Source organism: Chionomys nivalis, chromosome 12 (genome assembly GCF_950005125.1).
Source record: "Chionomys nivalis chromosome 12, mChiNiv1.1, whole genome shotgun sequence".
Lineage (NCBI taxonomy): Eukaryota > Metazoa > Chordata > Mammalia > Rodentia > Cricetidae > Chionomys > Chionomys nivalis.
This window is the reverse complement of record NC_080097.1, coordinates 43,399,876-43,422,690: the sequence shown is the minus strand read 5'-3', so window position 1 is coordinate 43,422,690 and position 22,815 is coordinate 43,399,876. Positions and strand designations below refer to the sequence as shown.

At 42.6% G+C, this 22,815-nt stretch overlaps 1 protein-coding gene across 5 annotated transcripts in view; it reads right to left on the bottom strand.

Annotated features, from left to right (window-relative positions):
- Window positions 1-21,853, bottom strand: part of Ppp3cc (protein phosphatase 3 catalytic subunit gamma) — a 70,220-nt gene extending 48,367 nt beyond the window's left edge. For 3 of the 5 annotated variants that reach the window (XM_057786092.1, XM_057786094.1, XM_057786095.1), the window contains exon 1: window positions 21,551-21,853. In XM_057786092.1, coding sequence (XP_057642075.1) covers window positions 21,551-21,599 — 49 coding nt within the window. In that variant the 5' untranslated portion in view covers window positions 21,600-21,853. Of the gene's footprint in view, window positions 1-21,389; window positions 21,457-21,550 lie in introns of those variants that run through there. The other 2 variants (XM_057786093.1, XM_057786096.1) reach the window with 2 other exon arrangements.
- Between the last annotated feature and the right edge of the window lie 962 nt (window positions 21,854-22,815).

The window sequence follows — 22,815 nt, the reverse complement described above, 5'->3', positions numbered from 1 at the left end:
GACACTCAATAGCCCAACTTATAAAAATAGAAAATCTTTTGAAAGAAGAGGCTGAACTAAGAAAGCAGCTGAAGGGGTTCCCCCCTCAAAAACAACCAGAGAAGTGTTTCCCAGTTCAGCCACGAAAGGGCACAGAATCTATGACAGCTGCAGGAGGGGACCAAACTGCAGCTGGAGCTGCCAGAAGAACACAGCGGCGCCATCCACACAGTGATGGTTTTGCAGTGAAGCAAACTTCAAGAGTGAGGAGATCTCGAGGCTTACAGCAGAGGGCAGAAAGTTTCTATCACTAGCGGCTTTCCCTCTGCTTCCTAACTGGACACAATGGGAGCAGCTGCCAGCCACGCTTCTGCCCCAGCTTCTGCCGCCACGTCTTCCTACCGTGGCACACTACATCCTCTGCTGGCCGCCGAAATGAGCCCTTCCTTCTTATGTGAGAAAAGTCACACAGAAGCAATCTGGATCTTTATTTCTGGACCATGACCACCATATTTGACTCAGAATCAACTATCTCTTATTTCCTTTGACATGAGAGATGGATTTTATGTTAACAGTGGGCTAATACAGGAAATAAAATAACAACAACAACAATAATGTAAAGGGGCTATATTTAATAAAAATAAAATACAAAAGTTTTGCAGAAGTTTAGGACAAAGGCCCTGACTTGAAGCTTTACAAAAGAGTAGGTCTGGCCACCTGTCCCCAAATGTCAACTGAAGACAGATCAGTGATGAAAGGCAGACAAGAGCTGTGTTCCATGGCCACATTAGGAAGCGGTCTTATAGAAATGAGGAGGCGCTGTTTGCACAGCTGACAACACAGGCAAACTTGATCAGGGTGGTCTGGTTGGTCATTATCTTGGTCTATCCTGCAAGGTTCTGCTGGCTACAAGGAGGTCTTTACTGCTTGAGGAGGGCAATAAAGTTCTCATCAGGAGATCATTCTTACTTAAGAGAGCAGCTTCAGTTCCCTTCACGGGGCAACTGCTCCCATTTAGCACTTACTGGGGTAGTGTCATCAGTGTAATCTGTCTACAAAATTGTGAAATTAAAAAAAAATATCTTAGACACCCGTGTCTTCATTCTTGTATTTTACAGAGAGGTTAGGTAAATTTAAGACTAATGAATTTTATATTAACAGTTTTTAAGTGTGCGGAGCTGAGCAGGAATCTGACTTGAAGGTTAAGAAAACAAAGAGACATACCAAATGAAGTCAGAGATGCCAACACTTTCTGGCTTTCGTTATCAACTGTGCACCTACAATGAAGCGCTGGTGCTTTTTAGCAAAGCCAATCTTTTAAGTCCCTATACAAAGTAGTTCAGATTCAAGAAGCTCAACACTGGTCCACGGGGCTTGGTGGAGCATATGTGAGGTCCTGGGTTTGAGTTTCAACATTTAAAAAGTTAGAAAGAAGCCGGGCGATGGTGGCGCACGCCTTTAATCCCAGCACTCGGGAGGCAGAGGCAGGCAGATCTCTGTGAGTTCGAGACCAGCCTGGTCTACAGAGCTAGTTCCAGGACAGGCTCCAAACCACAGAGAAACCCTGTCTTGAAAAACCAAAAAAAAAAAAAAAAAAAAAAAGTTAGAAAGAACCAGAGTCAGGATGAAGCAAATAGATCCAGAGAGCACTTAGACTGAACACAGTGGAGAGGGCTGGCACTTCTGACACTGTGTGCTCTGGACAATCTGCACAGTCTTTAGTTGTTCAAAATCAAACTGGTCTAAAGAGGAAGACTTTAAGAAATATGAAACCATGGTTTTGAAATAAGATAATTAGAGCAATTTCCTGCGTAAGTTTCCACTAAACACACACACACACTCTAATGCCGATAGCTCTGAGCTGTATTGATAAACTTGTTAGTTAATGCTTTCCAGCTAGTATGTGTCAGGTCACCTTGAGCCCTCCTCTTTCTTACTTGTTTATTTTGGATTCTGGCCGTGCTGGGGATCAGTTCAAGGCCTTGTCCCTGCTAGACCTTCCTCTACTGATGAGCTACTTTCTCTAGACCTCCAGTTTTGTTTTGTTCTTAATCATCTTTATTTACGTGTGTATCCACTTTGACCCATTTTGAAAATGGTTTTGACAAAACTGACTACAAAGAAATTAAAGTTTTCTTTTGAAAACAGAAATGTTTCTTTATGAAAAGTGTGTATCATAATTTATCCAAACATTTTCTTACTGTTGGATAGACTATTTTAAAATTTTTTTACTTATTGTTATAGATTATACTGCTATGAACATTCTCTTAATTTTACTTATTGTTACAGATTTACATTGCTATGAACATCCTTGCTTCGTTGCTCCTTTTGAAAAGCATCTCTCTCTGTAGTCCAGGCCAGCCTTGAATTCTAGACCATCCTGTTAGAGTCTCCCAAGAGTTTGAGATTCTAGGCCTGGCCCACCACACCCTGCTAACCTCCATGTATATTTCTGTCCCAAAATTTTTGATTTGTTACCCTTTGATGGGTATTTAAAAGCCAAATATCAATTATTTAATGTAACCTAACAAAATGTTCCCAAATACAGTGACTTAAAACAATAGCCCCGTATTCTCTCATAGACTATGGACTGTGAATTCAGAAGACACAGCAGGACTGCCTGCCTGTCTGTCTAAGTTGACACTGGTAGGCCCAAGGCTAGAATCATCTGAATGCTGCTCACTCACTCATCCAGTATGCCTGTCAGCTGAGTCTCAGTCCGGGTTTTTGATGAGAATACCTGCATGGCCTTTCATGTGACAGAGTTCCAAGGACAAGCATCCAGAAAGAGCAACCCAGAAGGAAGCTGTGTGCTTCACACCACAGCCTCATGTGCCACATCACACCATTCCCAACTCAGACTGTCCTAGCATTCTCAAGCCCACCCAGGTTCAAGGGGAAGAAAAGCAGATTCCAGATATGTGGTCTAGTCTAACTCTGTGAAAGCCTGAGGCCAGGGCCAGGGCTAAGGTCATTTACTGGAAGTAAAAGGACTGTGGCTGTGGTTCAGAGGAAGATGAGGCCCCCAGTTCAGTCCCCAGTACTGCCTAGCCCTACTCCCAAAGGCTAATCCTTGAGGTTAAAATTTTCTTTTTATAGCCTTTAAATAGCTGTGAATATTTACTTTTGGGTTTGATTTTGTTTGTTTGGTTGGTATTTGTTTGTTTTTTGAGTAGCGGTCTCATGACAATATAAGCTTGGAGGTCTGATACTCAATACACAGACCAGGCTAGCTTCAACCTTGCTTTGAATCTCCTGTCTGCCTGTAGTCAGGGATTACCAGCATGCCCAGCTTACAGTGTTCTGTTAGAAGGGGTGGAGCCAGACTGATGCACATTCCTGCAGCTGAGCATTAAGTGTGCTCAACCATGAGATGCTCCCCCAACCCCACACATACACAAGAAACTAACACTAGCTGCCTTTTTAAATTAAAAGAGAAACTGCAACTTGTACTACAGGATGACTCATAAAACAGATAAAGTAAGCACACCAAACCAAATGTGCATCACAGATTACAAGACCCTGGGTGGATCCTTCATGTCCCAGGAGAAAACAAATGAACTCAAAGGGAATTACAGGAACCAGATTCAACCTAACACTGGAGCTTGCAATGTCTACCAACTCCCTAGCTTACATGCACACTAGTTCTACCTAAAACCCGACAGCTGCTACTGTTCTAGCAGCAGTACGCCATGGGTGCCTGCTCCTTTCACCTGGTGGGTGCCTCTCTTTTACAGAGACTCAGTTTCCTCTGGATCTTTCTGATTGTTGAAACATGTAAAGTAAATCTACTCCCTCCCCCCCTTTTTAAGATTTTGAGAGAAAAACAACAGGACAAGCAAACTGTCAATCTCGTCTCTTTTGTTCTCTTCCCTGTGGTTCACGACTCTAGACCGGCATAGACACCCACGCATTCCTTTAATGTCGGCACTATCAAAACCTTTACCCATGTCCATCACCAAATACTGAACAGTTACTTATTCAGATATTTGTAAAGGTAAACAATGAAAATCAAATTAAAATTATAAAATTTAAAAATTATGGACTGGGCTGGGCGGTGGTGGCGCACACCTTTAATCCCAGCATTCAGGAGGCAGAGGTAGGCAGATCTCTGTGAGTTCAAAGCCAGCCTGGTCTACAAGAGCTAGTTCCAAGACAGGCTCCAAAGCTACAGAGAAACCCTGTTTCAAAAAACAAAAACAAACAAACAAACAAAAAAATCAGAAGTAAAGACAGAGAAAGAAAAGAGAAGCCACAAGCTGCTTGAAATCCTCTGGACATACTAAGACTTGCATAACAGACAAATTGAACTAAAGCAAGTCCCACTGTGTAGGGCAAGCCACCCAAGCTCAAGCACTGTTCTTCAGCATCAGACCCCCAGACTTCTCAACTTTCCCAATGTTGTTATCCTTTAATACAGTTCCTCATGCTGTGGTAACCCTCAACCATAAAATTATTTCCATCGCTACTTCACAACTGTAATTTTGCTGTTATAAATCACAATGTAAATATCTGGTATGAGTTACCTGCTATGTGACCCTGTGAAAGGGCTGAGACCCACAGGATGAGGACCACCTCCCTAGACACTCAGGATCCTAGTCCACAAACTCATCTGCAACTTCAAGGGAGCTCTTGCAGACTAAAGGCAAACCACCCCCGCCAGACTACTAACTTTACTTCAACTCCTTTATACCTTTTACAGACTTCCTGACTCCTCCTTTCAGGGAATGGCATTACTTTCTACAATAAGCTAACCGAATAAAGCTCGTTTTTCACCACCCCGTGTTCCGGGTTTTCTGCAGTGGTGGGCTTTACACTTCATGAGAGAGATAAGAATTTTTACTAAATACCTTTTAAAATTATATAAGAATATAGTTATTAATAAGACAAAAAATAGGGCTGAAGAGATGGCTCAGAGGTTAAGAGCACTGACTGCTCTTCCAGAGGTACCAAGTTCATTCCCAGCAACCACATGGTGGTTCACAACTATCTGTAATGAGATCTGGTGTCCTCTTCTGGCATGGAAGCATACATGGAAGGAATGTTGTATACATAATAAATTTTAAAAAAGACAAAAAAATAAATAAATAACTTTAGACTTGTATTTCATTCCATTATAAGTGAATCAATCAACAGTAATGCTACTAATATTCAATCTAGCTGGAATCAGAGTACCGCTGGATGTCAGAAGACAGGAAATTCACTGTTTCTATAAGCTTCAATTATCAAGTAATTCGGGGTGGTAAAGAGCGTGAAATCTGTAACTTACTGGAAGCAAACTGCAGGTCTGGTGAGATGCTCAGTACCTTTCAAGCACAAGGTCCCAAGTCCAGTTCTTAGAGGCCACACTGAAAAGGTGGGGGGCAGAGACAGGTTGGTCCCTGGGGCATACTACCCAGCAGGCATGGTCTATGTGGTAAGCTCAGGGCTACTGGGAGAGTCTGTCTCAAAAAGTAAAACCAAAGCTTTATGTGGTGGTGCATGCCTTTAATCCCAGCACTGGGAAACGGGTATGTGGGTCTCTGAGTTTGAGGTCAGTCTGGTCTACAGAGTGAGTTCCAGAATAGCCAGGGCTATATAGAGAGGTGCTACCTCAAAATAGTAATAATGATGATGATGGAGGCTGGAGAGATGGTTCAGTGGTTAAGAGCACTGACTGCTCTTCCATTGGTCCCGAGTTCAATTCCCAGCAACCACATGGTGGCTCACAACCTTCTGTAATGAGACCTGGTGCCTTCCTTGCCAGCAGTACATTGTATGCTAAATAAGTAAGTAAATAAATAAATAAATAAATAAATAAATAAATAAAATAATGATGATGATAACAACAATAATAGTGTGTGTGTGTGTGTGTGTGTGTGTACACATGCACAAACAGTATGAGATTTAACTGCTGAGCCATCTTTCCTGCTCCCAAAGATTTCTTAAAATCACAGATATTTTATATTGAGCAGGGGATACAGCTCAGTGTTAGAACCCTTGCTTAGCATGTACAAATCCCTGAGTCTGATCCTAGTACCACACAAAACACACACACAGAGAAAGAGAGAGAGAGAAAGAGAGAGAGAAAAATGTATAACTATTTTTTTAATTAAGGAGCATCAAAAAATACCACAAATCTCTTCAAATCCCACCAATTAGAATGACCACTGTTAATATACTAGTATATGCATTATTATGTTTGTTACTTGAACATATTGTTTTATAGTCAGTTATGCTGTAGACATATCATCTTTAGTTTAGTAGTAAGCTACTCAAATTTTCTTGTGCAAATAACAATTCATAATCCTGTGGTTTTCAGAGCTGGCATCATCTCACTAGTTTGCTGCTGTGAGATACTAAAGTGTTGACTTTGTTAATAAGAAACAATGTGTCAACAAGCTAAAAGTGACCAGTGTAGTCTGCTCACTTCTGAATAATCAATAAGGACTTTGGTATCTTTGGCCTACTTTTCATACATATGGCTAATTTACAGTTCTTTAAAAATGGATGACAAAAAATATACTCACATATTAAAGCTAGCTGGAACCCTGTTATATGTAGTATAAGTGTTTCCCTAAAACATACCTCTAAAAGAAAGAATTTCAACCTGGGCAATATTCAAAGCACATTTTACCTTTCTAAAGCAATCTACATATTATCTCCACAGGAGGGCTGTCTGTCTTTTTCTTTCAGACTTTCAGCTAAATTTCTCAGTAGCCTATCAATCCCACAGCCTTGTTTTAACCAAAGTAAGTTATCTGCATGAAATCTGCATTAATTTTATAGTATAGCCTCCACAAATACTTTTCAAAATAATTTTTTTCTGTTTAAGGACCTTTGTGTCTGATGATAATTTTTTGCACATGTATACACTATCTTTATACAAAGCATTCCCATCACCTCCCAAATCTCTCCTTCTAGTAAGGAATCGTGGTTTACACCTGTAATCCCAGCACCCAGAGGGCTGAGGCGGAAGGCAGAATGATTAGGAAAGCTTTTGGCCAGTCTGGACTAAATAGCAAGACCCTTTCTCAAAAAATAAGTAAATGAATAGGACTGGGGAGATAGATGTCTCAGTGGTTAGGAACACGTTCAGAAGGCCAGAGTTTGGTTCCCAGTACCCATACAGGGAGGTTCACAATTGCTCGAAGGGATCCAGTGCCCTTTTCTGGCTTCCTTGGCGTGTGCATGTGTCCCAGTGGATTACAAGTGCTAGCCAGCACACCTGGCCTTTTACAGGAGTTCTGGGAACAATCTCTGGTCCTCGTGTTTACATAGCAATCCTTTACCCACTGAGCCATCTTCCAGCTTCCTACTCCCTAATACATAAATTATTACATTACGTTATGGCATGGGCTGGAATGAAAATAACCTAAGAGATCAATAAGGTCTAGTGTAAGCAACAACTATATATACAAAACAGGACAAATAATTCAATGCAAGATGCAAAGTAACAGGGAAGGGCTTATATGTCATAAACATGAATCCAATTCAATTCTTACAGAAACTAAAATAAAGTTCAGAACTTCAACTATTACTAAATTATTTCCAATATACTTCATATCTGAGTTACACAAAAAAACTGTAAGAAACTTGAAGCTCTAGTTTAAGACAGAGCCAAGATAAAAATAATTAAACCATTACATTTACCTTTCTGGTGTCGACGTCAGTATGTTAAACAGGCCACAAACTCAATGAACTCTTTGCTATAATAATGGGGCATTTATTCTTCTGCTATTTATTTCCAGACTCACACTATTGACCTCATCAATTTTATTTAAAAGCAACAGATCTGATCAGGCATGGTGGCACACCCTTGTAAGTCCAGGGAGGTGGGGGTGTAAGAATCAGTTCAAGAGCCTCAGCTACTAAGCTAGTTTGGGGCTACCCTGGGCTATGTGAGACTGTCTCAAACCAAAAAAATGCAGCAAGCTTTGAGGAAATAAATCCACTGGCCCCCAACTAACATCATATTCCTTACTAAGAAGAACTAGGAAAGGAATGGTGCATGGGATGACACTCCGTTTCTTTTCTTTTTAATATATAGTTTATTTATTATATGCATTGGTGTTTTGATTACATAGAATCTGTGTGAGAGTGTCAGACCCCCTGGGACTGGAGTTTCGGACAGTTGTGAGTCACCATGTGGGTGCTGGGAATTGAACCCAGGTCCTCTGAATGAGCAGCCAGTGCTTTTAACTGCTGAGCTATCCCTCCAGTCCCCATACTCCATTTCTTTATGAAGCTTAAACATTACATTCTATCTCCTACACCAGGTGGAAAAATTAACAATTCAATTCCAGCCATCCAGTGTCATCCTTTTAAAGGCTGAAAGATGATACATTACTAACATAAACATTCAATACCTCATAAAGCTACGTTTCTATCCCCAGCCTGGAATGCTGGGTAATAATGATGTTTGTTAAAAGTGAAGTTCTGGAGTCGGGTAGACAATGAGCTAGGTTGTTAAAGTAAAATCTAAAATCCTAAGGAAAAACACTAGGGAAATAATTACATTAATGTTAAGTAGTTACACACATTTATCTATATCTCACTGAGTGGTAGCATGTGACATAAGATTAACACAGGAGTCTCCCCTGAAGAACCTTACATTCTAGTTAAGATAAAACAATTCACATACAACAAAATAGAAAAGCCCATGACCATATATGATAGAACATGCCTATAATCTCAGCACTTGGGAGGCAGAGGCAGAAGGATCATCTCAAGTTTGAGGCCACCCTGGCCTATGTAGCAAGTTCAAAGTTCCCTACCAAAGAGGCTACCTGAAAACAAAAAGACATAACCACAAATGTGAAGCACACACGTGCAGAAGACCACACAGAGCCCTCAGCACAGAGGCAATGCCACCCCTCGGCAGTATAGCACGGCCTGTGAGCTGGGAAAAGAAGACTACCCGAGAGCATCTCAGCACAGCAGTCAGTGCACCACTGGGCAGACTAGGACAGATGGTGAGGGGGGAGAGCTCACGGCTGCAGGAGCGCTGGCTTTCGGCAGCACCATGTTCATTTACTTTACTATAAGGAAATCTGTTTAGCTGTCCTTCAACTCTGACACAAAAGTTAAAAACAGATACACTAGAGGGGAGAAAAGAGAAAATTCTGGACACATATGTAATATACTGTACATATGGAGATTTTAAAATTTTTTATTTTCTTTTACACATATGAGTGTTTTGCCTATAGGTGTGCATATGTACTATGGGTGTCCCTGGTGCCTGCAAAGGTCAAAGAGGGAGTTCAATCCCCTGCAACTGGAGCTATGAATGGCTGTAAGCTACCAAGCCGGGAATCAAACCTGGGTCCTCTGTAAGAACAGCCAGGACGCTTAACCAGTGAGGCATCTCTCTAGTCCCGATATGAGTATTTAAAATAAACTACTTTTAAAAATAAAATTTGTTATAAAGTGGCACAGCAAAAAATATAAATACCACATACCAACTGTAAAATATAAAATATTCAACTTTTCCATACCCATTTCAAAGTTTTGATTTCATTATTCATTTTATTTATTTATTTATTTTGACGTAATTTCTCTATGTAGTCCTGGTTTAACTTTGTTTTTAATTATATGTATATAGGGGTATAAATGAGTGCAGTCCCCTCAAAGGCACCAGATATCCTGGAGCTGGAGTTATAGACAACTGTAAACTGCCCAATATAAGTGTAGGGAATTGAACCTGGGTCCTTAACCATTAAGCCATCTCTCCAGCCCTCATTTCAATGAAGAAAAACCCCACAATGCTATAAATATATAGCTCAATAAATCTTCTACTCCTTCTTCCTCCCCACAGGTTAAATAGGACCTTAAAGTGGTATATTCTTCTCATGTGTATATAACTTTGTTACTAATATATTTTGGATTTTTACACAAATACCTTTTTTATCTAAATGGTACTACACTATGCATCCTTTTGCAACTTATATTTTTAGACTAACCAGTGCTTTCAAGACTTCTCTGGAATGGGGCCAAGATGCCCGTGTTTTTCGTCATGGTTTTTACTAACTCCACAGGAAACCCAGCTTTTAACCACCTGTCAGTTTCTGTCACATTACTTCAGTGCTTCCAACTCAGAAGCAAAATCTTAATCAAACCAGACTTACAAAAGACTCAAACTATAAAGCTGAATTTTTGGTGAAGAAAGGTGTTATTGGTGTTGCTATAAAGGAGAAATAATATAATAAGTTTTAGGTTGATGGTATTGTTGAATAGCATTTTACTGTTTTATATATGCAAATGCCAGGAAAGTCATCTACCACTGAGCTAGGCTCCCAGCCCATTACACATCTTGACTGTGGTGATCTGTAAGCAAGATCATGAGTAAGCAAGGCATATAATGAATACATAGACACACACAACACACACACACATGCACATGTACACACACACACAAATAGCAGGGGATCATAAAAAAATAACCACCTCTGGATTTATGCCAATGCCACTCTGTTGTTTAGGATATAGGACTGTGGTGTGTTAAGTTAACACTATGGCAAAGGGGGACTTAGAGGGGTGTGGGGGGTTCTTCTATACATTTTCTTGTAACATTTATGTATAATTATCAAAGTGAAAATTAAATTTAAAACTAAGTTTTTAAACTAAAGTACACTGAGAAAATTCTGCAACCTTTTTGTCATAACTTAAGTTGCTGTAATATATACCTAACACAGAAATAGTGTAAGCAGTATAAGCAAATGAAAGTAAAATCTAGTTAGACTGCATCAATGACAAAAGGCCACACTGGAGATGACCACTTTAATCTAAGGTATGAAAGATAAATCTAAAAAGCTACTGGCCTATAGGTGGCTATTTTTAGATTATTGTATGTTTGTACCTCACGGGACAGGAGGATATGTCTAAATAGCTATCTCTGTTCACCACAAACAGCTCCGCTTCGTTTCTATTTTAAGCCGGCAAACCTGCCCTACATTTGCATGCTTGTCTCCTAATCTACTCACCTGTCTTTCCAATCATGAACTAGGAGGCTAGCTTAAATACTGAAAATCACATGTTCTTTTTAGATTCTTACATAACTTACTGAACAAGGAATTGACTGACTTCAGTGACCTGACAGGCGTTCTTGGAGACCACTCCCTCTGTTCTGATGCTCACAGAACTCACTGCCAAAGAACAGCTTAGAAGTGGCCCTCAGAGAGCTAATCAATCGGTGACAGTTGACAGAAACAGTAACATTTTTCTAGAAGGCATGAGGAGTATTTATTTCTTAGGCTAAGACAGCAAGATAATGAATTTGAGGCCAGCCTGGGAGACTTAATGAGACTGTATCTCAAAAAGAAATAAAAATAAGAGGAGGGGCTAGAGAGATGGCTCAGTGGTTAAGAATGCATATTGCTCTTACAGAGGACCCAAGTTCTAGGGCCAGCTACTGAGTAGCTACAACCATCAACAAATTCCAGCTCAGGGATCCACTGGCACCTGCACTCACACGTGTTCTCTCTCTCTCTCTCTCTCTCTCTCTCTCTCTCTCTCTCTCTCTCTCTCTCTCTCTCAAAAATAAATCTTTAAAAAGGAAAGCCATGTTAGAGTGTTACAGTGTTACGGGCGGTGTAGTTATGTAAACAAGGGTGTTTGCACGTCTGAGAACTAGGCTTGCTGGGAGTGAGCCCCCACCTTTGTAACTGAATGCCTATATACACCTCTGGCACTTGAAAGGCAGAGGAGGCAGAAGGCAAGAGGATATCAAGGTCAAGGCCAGCCTGAGACTGCTAGTAAGATCTTGTTTCAAAAAGGCAAAGATAAGAGTCGACAAGATGCTCCACAGTCAAGGCTCTAGATGCCAAGCCTGAAGCCCTGAGTTTCATCCTAGGGATCGCCACAGTAGGAAAGAACCAAACCCTTCAAGGTGTCCTCCGATCTCCAAAAACATGTCCCGGCCTTCCTGTGTGCACCCCCTCCCACCACCACTAGCAAATAAATGCACAGATGTGACACTGTTAAGTTACTGCAATCACCCTGGTATGCAACACCCATCAAAAGACCCCTCCCATCTCCATCTCAAACTCTGTACCCTCTGGTCCACAGCTTCCACAGCTCTATAGTGACACCATATTTTCCAGAACAGTGTAGGATGGTCAAAATACCCAACGGGGGTTGAGGGAGGGGGGACAGTTCAGTCAATAAAGTGCTTTGCTTTGAAAATCTGTTTGATCCCCAGAATTCATGTAAACCCCTGTGTGTGACTGGTAATCCCAGCACTAGGGAAGCTCTCTAGGGCTCACTGGCAAAGCCAGTCTAGCCGACTAAACTGGGAAGTGGCAGGCCACAGAGAGACCTTGTCTCAAAGAAGGATGATATTTCTTTCTCAGGATACCAGAGATTATGCTCTGGCCTCCACATGCATGCAAACCACATCTACATAGACCTTACAAACACATGAGCCTCCACATATAACAACAAGAACAACATAGTAGTAATAAAGATAATATCTTTACACCAGGCAGTGGTGGCCCACACCTTTAATCTCAGTATTTGGGAAGCAGAAGGCAGATCTCAGAGTTTGAGGCCAGCCTGGTCTACAGAACAAGTTCCGGGACAACCAGGGCTAGACAGAGAAACCTTGGGTCAAATAAATAAATAAATAAATAAATAAAGCCTGGTGGTGGTACATGCCTTTAATCCCAGCACTCAGGAGGCAGAGGTGGGCACGAGTTCGAGGCCAGCCTGGTCTACAGAACAAGTTCCAAGACAGCCAGAGTTGTCACTAACAATTTTATAATAGCCTTGTATGGCTAACCCCACCTTTATTATGCCAGCCCACCCCACTTTATTTTTAAACAAAGCCTAGCCATCCACATTCACATACAAATTAAGTCTTATCTTTTGAGCCACTGATTATCATCCAAGTTTAAAAGATTATCAATTTTCAGAGTGTGGGAGCAAACCTTTCACACCAGATGTGGTCTAGCTTAGTCATCCACTTTTCCACAGGCATTAGTCATAGGCAGCTCCACGGTTCTAATGTGTTACATTGTGTGGAGGCTATAAGTGCTATACTCCATGAGTACATTCCAAGCAGTGTTTAAGCTTCTAAATAAAACCAAGTATGTGTTCAACCTAGTAAGAATTCATCAATACTTGTTTATGAATAGACAGATTTCCAAAATTCTATGCACACCACAAAAAAGGACATTTCACCGTTTTTGTACTTAAGTATTTTAAGTTCTCTCACATGCCAGTTTCCATATAACAGTTTTCCTGTCAAAGTTCATCAAGATTTATGATCATCACGCACCTCTGTGCTGGGACCTCAAATATGCTAAGCAAGCTCTACCAACAACGGGAACTGTCTTGAGCTCTTCACATACACCATTCTTTAAATTCTAAGGTCAGTTCTAGCTCCTTTTTTTTTTCTTTTCTTTCTTTCTTTTTTTTTTTTCTGTTTCAAGACAGGGTTTCTCTGTAGCTTTGGAGCCTGTCCTGTAGCTTTGGAGCTCTTGTAGATCAGGCTGACCTCAAACTCATAGAGATTCTCCTGCCTCTGTCTCCCAAGTGCTGGGATTAAAGGCGTGCGTCACCACTGCCTGGCTAGCTCCTAGGTACCTACAATGGGAACTGTCTTAAGCTCTTCACATACACCATTCTTTAAATTCTGAGGTTAGTGCTGGCTCCTATTTTAAATCTACAGCAAGGAGTAATAACTAACAAAATCAGCAGGCTGTAGTGAGCCGAGCACATTCTCTTTCCTTCACTGTTATCCACAACTAAGATTCTTATAGTTGCACTAGAACATTTCCTAGGGACCCAACCATATTCTGCTTTAAGGATACACAATTATTGCCCTTGAAAAACAGTTTGCTGGGCGGTGGTGGCGCACGCCTTTAATCCCAGCACTCGGGAGGCAGAGGCAGGTGGATCTCTGTGAGTTCAAGACCAGCCTGCTCTACAAGAGCTAGTTCCAGAACAGGCTCCAAAGCCACAGAGAAACCCTGTCTCGAAAAACCAAAAAAAAACAAACAAAAAAAAAAAAAAAAACAGTTTAGTGTGAAAATATTGGGAGGGGGTGATGGTGGTGGTACTGAACACCAGACCCAGGGTTACATACATACTAAGCAAGCACTCTACCACTGAACTACAGTGTGCTACATTCAGCATGAAAACACTCCCAGTGTTTGTAAACTGGGGCTAGGGAGAAAGCTCAGTGGTTAAGAGCACTTGTTGCTATTGATGAGTGATGGAGGAAGGTCATTGGTTAAATAATAAAGAAACTGCCTAAGCCCATTTGATAGGCAACCCTTAGGTGGGTGGAGTAAACAGAGAGAATGCTGGGAGAAAGAAGCCGAGTAAGGAGTCGCCATGATTCTCCCACTCCAGACAGACGCAGGTTAAGATCTTTCCTGGTAAGCCAGCTCGTGGTACTACACAGAATATTAGAAATGGGTTAGATCAATATGTAAGAGCTAGCCAATAAGAGGCTGGAAATAATGGGCCTGACAGTGATTAAAAGAATACAGTTTCCATGTAATTATTTCGGGGCATAAGCTAGCCATGTGGGCGGCCGGGTGCCGGGGATGCAGCCCCGCCGTTCGTATTACAACAGAGTGGCTGGTTAAATAATAAAGAAACTGCCTAAGCCCATTTGATAGGCAACCCTTAGGTGGGTGGAGTAAACAGAGAGAATGCTGGGAGAAAGAAGCCGAGTAAGGAGTCGCCATGATTCTCCCACTCCAGACAGACGCAGGTTAAGATCTTTCCTGGTAAGCCAGCTCGTGGTACTACACAGAATATTAGAAATGGGTTAGATCAATATGTAAGAGCTAGCCAATAAGAGGCTGAAAATAATGGGCCTGACAGTGATTAAAAGAATACAGTTTCCATGTAATTATTTCGGGGCATAAGCTAGCCATGTGGGCGGCCGGGTGCCGGGGATGCAGCCCCGCCGTTCGTATTACAACAGATGAGGACCTGGGTTCAGTTGTCTGCACCCACTGAGTGGCTCACAGTGATCTGTGACTCCAGTTCTAAGGGATCCAACACCCTCTTTTGGACACACATGGTGTGCACATACACACATGCAGACAAATGCTCATACACATAAAAAGAAATAAATCTTTTTAAAACGTTTGTGGCATTCATAGGAAATAACAAATAACAGCCAGCAATGGTGATGGCAATGGGGACTGTGCGCCTGCCACGGCACTTTGGAGAGTCTATTAATCTTTCCAATTACCCTATAAGTTCTTCATTATCCCTCTTCCAGACAAGCAAACTGCCCAGCCGGTTTGTCCATGGCCATGAAGTCACCTACTAAAAGGAAGAATTTGATTCCAGGTAAATATGACTTTGAAGTCATGATCTAAAGTAATTTTTGCTTGCTTGTTTTTGTTTCTCGAGACAGGGTTTCCTTGTGTAGCCCTGGCTGTCCTAGAACTAGCTCTGTAGACCAGGCTGGCCTTGAACTCAGAGAGATCCTCCTGCCTCTGCCTCCAGAGTGCTGTAATTAAAGGCGTGCACACCACCACCTGGCTTAAAGCCATTTTTCTTTACACCCATCTAGTAGAGGATAAACTTATCAGAAGTCCTCTCAACTGAATCTTGAAAGATAAATGGGAGATGCGGGTTGTAGAACAAATTCTGCACAGATGCACAATACCCAGGACCCACAAGCAATGGTTAACGGGTTGGAGAAGAGAGATAAGAGGAAGTGGAGAGAGAGGTTGTAGAGGTTTAGCATGCAGGGTGGTACTGTTCACCGACCTCCAGACAGGAAGTACTCAGGAAAGAGCCCCTGCTTGAGAAGAGTCTTTACATTAGTCACAGGTCTAAACAGCTGGTGCAAAGGGCTACTCAATGAGTAGGAAGAGGTGAGAGGGAGGAAGCAGGCTACTCAGAAACCACAAGTCCAGCTCATCTCATCCCTGGGACTGGCTCTGCCATGAAAGGAGAGTGGCTTCAATGACTGTGAGCTTGTCACTTAAGCCAGTGACTAACTGGGTAAGTGGAGTGCTAACAGGACAGGAAGTAAGCTTAAAGAATCCTTTCTCCTCTACTCATGAACAGTTTTAGTATCTATCTCAACCATTTGCCCTTCACTGCAGTCTAATAGAATAAAAAAATTACCACTGCATGTCATTTATTTATGTGATATTTTAGTATTTTTATTATTATAGATTATTATTATTATAGATTTTTAGTATTATAGATATCCTTGCTATCCTTCTTAAATTTGTTTAGTTTTTAAAATTTTATTTTATGTGTATGATTGTTTTGCCTGTGTGCATATATGTGTACCACATGCATGCCTGATGCCCACAGAGATCAGAAGCAGGTGCCCTGAAACTGGAGTTACAGATGGTCATGAGCCACTATGTGGGTGCTGGGAACCAAGCCTGGATCCCCCATAAGAGCCACAAGTGCTCTTAACTGCTGAGTCATCTCTCCAGCTTCTTATTGGAGTCAGTCAGCTGCCCTTGCACTGACCTCTATCTCTGGCTTCTGCTTTACCTGCCTTCTCTCTCCTCTTTGGTTAAGTGCATATATTTCTTCGTGCATTGAAACTTGGAAACTGTTTTTTTTTTTTTTTTTTTTTTTTTTTGGTTTTTCGAGACAGAGTTTCTCTGTGGCTTTGGAGCCTGTCCTGGAACTAGCTCTGTAGATCAGGCTGGTCTCGAACTCACGGAGATCCGCCTGCCTCTGCCTCCCGAGTGCTGGGATTAAAGGCGTGCGCCACCATCGCCCGGCTGGAAACTGTTATATTCTACAAGTGGCTGTACCATGAGAGTAGGAAGGAGACAGTGAGCCATGTGTTCATTTCCACTAGTCATTTGCAATTAAGTAGTTCCAAAAAAAGACACTCCAAAATGACTACAAATTGCACAATTAGCTGAATAATTCTCTTACAGATTGTGCATCTAAATATTAAACTTTTTCCAAAAATGTTACTCTAAAGGAAGTGTTCTATTCCTACTACCAAATATGGCCTAAGAAAGGACTTTAATTATCTGTCACTTTGAGTCCTTAGTACTTCCCTCTTAACTCATCTGGTAACTTAGAGACTTCATGTGATCCTAAGTTATTAGAGTGGGCACATAGCTCAGTGCCACAGCGCTTGTCCAGCATGTACAAAACTCAAGGCTCCATCTCCAGAGCTGAAAATAAACAAGCGATAATGTTGCTTTGTAGAAAGCTGTACCATCAAACGTCACAACCAATAACATAGGCTAAAGAGAGCAGCTTGTCCCTGCTCAAAAAGGAATTAAATGTCTAGAATGTCCTTTCGAGTTCTATGCAGAGTATGATTCTCAATAGCGACAACTTCAAGAGTCTTAGAGTTTGCAGTTATTGACTACAACTGCAAAGCAAGCACAAAGCAAAAACCCTGCTGGCAAGCACAAGTACATACTAAGACTTATTTACCTTGAAAATTCATAGATGATGTTTTTCAGGATTGGTATTGTGCTACCCCACTGAAAACTTAAGGAGCCAATAATATGTGTGATTTGTTTTCTTTTTAATTCAAAATTCCCCAGAGGCTGAAATGAAGAGTAGTGTTAAAAGAAGCTGTTCTGAGCATGAAGGTTTTGTTCTTTCCACCTCCCAAACTTCATGATTAGCAGGGTTCAGACTACATTTAAAAGAAAAAAAATACTTAAAAATCCCTCATTACATAAATGAGGAAGACACCAAGAGAAAAAAAAACTCCAAATAAGAAAAGAAACTTGAAAATTGGAGGGGTGGGAGTGTCAAATGGAAATAATTTCATAACTCAGTTATTTGAATTCCTAGATCTCTGCCCCAGATATCAACAGAAAGACCACAGTTTGCAACTTCTGCTTTAGAGGTTCACAAAAACATGACTTTCAAAGAAGAAAAACAACTGAACACAAGGTACACTGTAGATAGCACCTAATAATACTTAATAAGTTAGTGAAATCCAAAGAGCTTTTAAATATAAAATAAACCACAGAAGAAATCAGACACCAAACACTGGACAGTTTGCCTCTTCATCCTTACGGACAGGATTCCATTCATATAAGCTCTGTATTTTGAAACAGGTGTTTCCAGACTAGGGTAAGGTTGTTTCAATTTGTTTTTTAACAAGAAAATTCTGTTATATAAATTCTGTTATAATTTCATCTGCTTCCTAACCTTGGCCTTTCTCAACTGCTAATGAATTCTCTCCTAACCAGTTACATGGCTGGAGATCTAGTAGAAGTGGGGTACAATGGCACACACCTGCAGTCACAGCACTTAGGAGGGCGAGGTGGGGGGATTTCAACAATTTGAAGGCCAGGCAGGGCTACATAGCAAGATCATGGGGCAGGTGGATTGATTATGAAACTGCTCTCAAGCTTCTCAATATTATCTTAAGATTCCACAATCATTTTGTCATTTATATGATACAGGCTAGACAAGAAAATGACTATAAATGAGATTATTAATCAGAAACAAGTGTCACTAAAAAGGCAAAGTAAAAAGTCGGGTGTGACATCAAATGTCTTTGATTGAAACCCTGGAAGGCAGAGGCCAGCCTTGTCCACATAGTGAGTTCCAGCCATGGCTCTACAGTGAGAGCCTGTCTCAATAAATAGACAGATAAATAAATAAAGTTATGATGACAGGCTGGGCTGGAGAAAGGGCTCTTCTGTTAAAGGCTAAGGCTTACAACCAAAAGATAAAAATACTAAAGTGAAAACCATTATTTCTGATACTAACCAAGAAAACCACTAGTACACACACACAAAAGGCAACTCCCCAAATAAGGTCAGAAGCAAGAGCAAAGCAGGTTTTTCTACCTCTTCCGGTTTCTGAGAGCCGCATTCAAAGGACATTTAAAATACAATCACGCCCACCCACCCACTCTTCTTCAAGAGTTGCTCTCACAGAACAATTAAGCAGACTTTAAAGTTAACAGGAAATAACACAACCAAAAATAACGGGTGTGGTGTCGCCTGTGACACAGCTTTGGAGCTGTGAATAAGTGCAGCCCAGCTGGCCAGGCACAAGAGCATCAGGTCAGACCTGGAGCCCAACAACAGAGGACTTTCCTGCCCGCATGGCTTGCTTTTCTTTCCTTCTTTCCTCCCTCTCTTTCTTCTCTTTCTTTCTTTCTTTTTTTTTTTTAGATGGGATCTCAAGCTACCTACACTAGCCTTGATCTCACTTTGTAGCTCAGAAAGACCTTGAACTCCTGATCCTCTTGCCTCCACCTCCCTGGTGCTGGGATTACTGGCAGGTATCACCATGTTTGGCCTCATGCCCAATTTTGTTAAAAGCATTTTCAACTATTTCAAACTTCAGAAAAACCAAGAAAAAGTTACCCAGAGCTGGTCGGGGGTGGCACATACCTTTAATCCCAGCACTCAGGCGGCAGAGGCAGGTGGATCTCTGTGAGTCCGAGGCCAGCCTGGTCTACAAGAGCTAGTTCCAGGACAAGCTCCAAAGCAACACAGAGAAACCGTGTCTCGAAAAACAAAAAGAAAAAAAAAAAGAGAAAAAAAGTTACCCAGAATCCAACATTGCTGAGGTCAAGTGCTTATGCCAAAGTTGTTTTATTTATTGGATTTTGGTTTTTTGAGACAGGGTTTCTCTGTGTAGCCCTGGCTGTCCTGGAATTAACTCTGTAGACCAGGCTGTCCCAGAAATCACAGAGATCTGCCTGCTTCTCCCTCCTGAGGGCTGGGATTAAAGTTGTGCACCACCACAGATCCAGAACACCCAAAACTACACAGAGAGACCCTGTCTTTAAAAAAAAAAAAAAAAAAAAAAGGCTTAAACTAGGTATGAAGTTTACACCTGTAATCCCAGCACTTAAAACTGCAATAGGAGGGTAACCATGAGTTTGCCTGGCTGGACAACAGAAGGAAACACTGCTTAGTCCCTCACACACAGAGAGAAACAGGTCTTGAAGGTATATAGCATGTGGTAATTTGTAATTCTGCTAAAGAACAGGTTTGTATCATATCTAGACTATGAAGATGGCATTCACTTAGCTGTAAACACACCTAGCAATAAACAGCACCTGCACTTTAACTACCTTTCATTCCACTTCTGCTTAAGAGTCCTTTTAAAGAGTCCTTTATACATTGTGGTGGACATAACTGGTTCAAAAAGAGATTAGACTTTGAAGGTCTGAGGGTGCCCCTAAGCCTTGTTCAGGCCTCATTTATCCTGATTTGACACGGGATTCAGGTTTAACTGGTTTCCTTGCCGACTTCAGCTGAGAAGCAGGCACATTTTGACAGAAAGCAGTGCTAGAAAGAAAAGACCGGATGAAACACTACAATGGCAGAGTGGGGAGAAGTCATTCTAATGCAGGAGGAAACTGCCAACACCCTTACACAGTCGACTGCACTGGCCATATGAACAGTACAGTTCAGAAGTTGCTGTACATACGATGACCTTGTTCCATCAGAAAAGGTTGTGTGAAGTGATGTCTGTGTATAAAAAGAGGCATATATCCCCTTTATGGGTAGATGCTATGAAGATTTACACTAAAACAGTCAGGGCACTCCAGGACTAGTTGTTAAAGGATTAACATCCATTTTATGAACAATTGACTTTCCCTACTGACATCAAATTCTTAGGACATAAGTCTCAAAAGTGCCATATGTTCTGTCCGGCAAGGCAGATAACCAACATTTATGGCATTAATACTGCCCTTCTCTCTGTGAGCACTCAGTAGGGCCCCCCCTTTAAAAATTATCGTTACTAATCTTAGTTTCCTTTTCTCCTAATATCAAAATGAAATGGGGGATATCTTAATAGTTTTTCTCCCACTGTGATGAAACCCACCTCGCCCAGAAACAGCTGGTCTAAGCATATTACCTTCTTAGAAAACAGTGCTTTCGAACCAACTATTAATACAAAGCGAGGAGGAGGGAGGTCTTACAGTCGGACAATAGAAGCACACGAATCAGTGGTTACGTTTGACAGGTAAAGGGCAGAAACTACACCATAAAACTCCGCAAGATTGAGAAACCAACACTTTTATATTTTCTTCTCATAGTAACAATGAAAATAAGATATAATGGTAGACATCTCAATCAGAGGTTATTATTCACCAAGTCCCTACAGCCAAAGCGAAAACTTAAGACCCACATGTCAAAAAATCTGTCAGCTCCTTTAAGCATCATTAAAAAGATTTGTGTTGTTATCACAACTATGTTTCTTTTAGTAAAAGCGGTGACTTGTGATATCTAGAGATAGTGGGCCAAACGTGCACATTCTACGAACCACACCCCTCAAAAAAAAAAAAATTAAGGGTTAGGCAAGGAGCTGTCAAAGAGAGAGCTGAGCCTAAGAAAAGGCAGGACTGGGTGAGTCAAGAGAACTCCCTGCTCACACAACCCCAGACAGCCGTCTCTAGACAGGAGACGAGGAAAAAGGCAATCGGGAGAGAGCGCCTGGATGCCGTGGGAGTGGATGGCGGGCGCGGTCGCTCTACCCACCTCCCGCTAGGTACCCGTCCAGCAGTCACCGAGGACGCCGGCGGACAGCCGCCCGGTCCTCCCCGCGCCCTGCAGCGCCTCCCGCCGCTGCCTCCATCCCCGCTCCTCGAGTCCCCGAGCCGTCGCCCGGCGAGGGCCGTTCCCCGCGGCGCGCTCGGCACCTTTGATGACGCGCTCGGTCGTGGAGATCTGAGGGCGCCTCCCGGACATGGTCTCCTCCCGGCTCCGGCGGCCCGCACGACGCGAGCCGCCGCCTTCCTCCCCAGCGGGCTGCGCTCGGCGGGCAGGCAGCCACCGTGCCGGGCCCCGGAAGACGGGGCGTCCTCGGACGGCGGCGGCCGCAGCGCCGCTCCCTCTCTGAGGCGGCGCCCGGCGGGGACGACCGCGTCGAGAGCGACGGCGACCGCGTCTGACGGACACAACTAGGGAGACCGCGGCTGCGCGCGCCCGGGGTCCCCGCGTGCGCGCCTCCGCGCTCACAACTTCCCGGCGGCCCCGCGTGCTGTCGCCGCCGCGCCCTGCGCACGCGCGCTTCTCGGCTTTCCGTGCAGGAAACTCGCTGCCCCAAGTCAGCCTTGCGATGGGCGGATGCTCTTTGCCTGCTGCTGGCCATCCTTACCCCGATCTGAAGCGTCTCAAACCAGCCCCTGGGGCAGCTGCGATCTTGGAACCAGGCCGGCGTCCTGACTCTCGGAGGCACCGAGCCTGTGTCGCCTGTCTTCTCTGAATGCTTGCCTCCTTACCACTGGGTCCCCACCTACTTTGTCTCCAGAAGAAATTATCCATTCTACCCCGCTCTTCAGATTACTCTCTCCCGTTAACCAACACCCCGAACCTTGAAATTCCCTAAGTCAACTTCATGTTTGTTGCAGGCAGCTTGTACTTAGTATCCTAAAGACCTTTACGACCATCCTAGTTCCAACCTAGTGCTTGGAAGGACGGGAGGGACTGTTTTTACTTCCAAGAGAAAGCAGCCTCTGGCTTCTAGAACGCTAGTCCAAACCTCCTTGATTAAGGGAATTGACCTATCTTTCCTTACCGGTCACCTGCCTGTCTGGACGCATTTATTCCACCATGGTACAGTAACACCGCATCTCCCCATCGTGTGAGCGTGCATGTGTGTGTGAGTGTGTGGCTGCGTGATGTTTTTGCATTTGTGTGTGCTACTGGGCTCGCCCATAAGAGCGCAGGTGGAGGCCAGAGGTCGAGGTTGGGTGGTCTACAGTGGTCAATAAGTAATTACATGTGGCTATGTAAATTAAAGTAGTTCAGTTTCCTCTGTGTACTAGCCATACTTCAAGTGCTGGCTCCATTATTGGCTGTGATAGGACAGTCCCATCATTGCATAAAGTTGTTTTGTTTTTGTTTGATTGTTTGGGGGATTTTGTTTGGTTTGTTGTTTGAAACAGGTCCCAAGTCCCTCAGG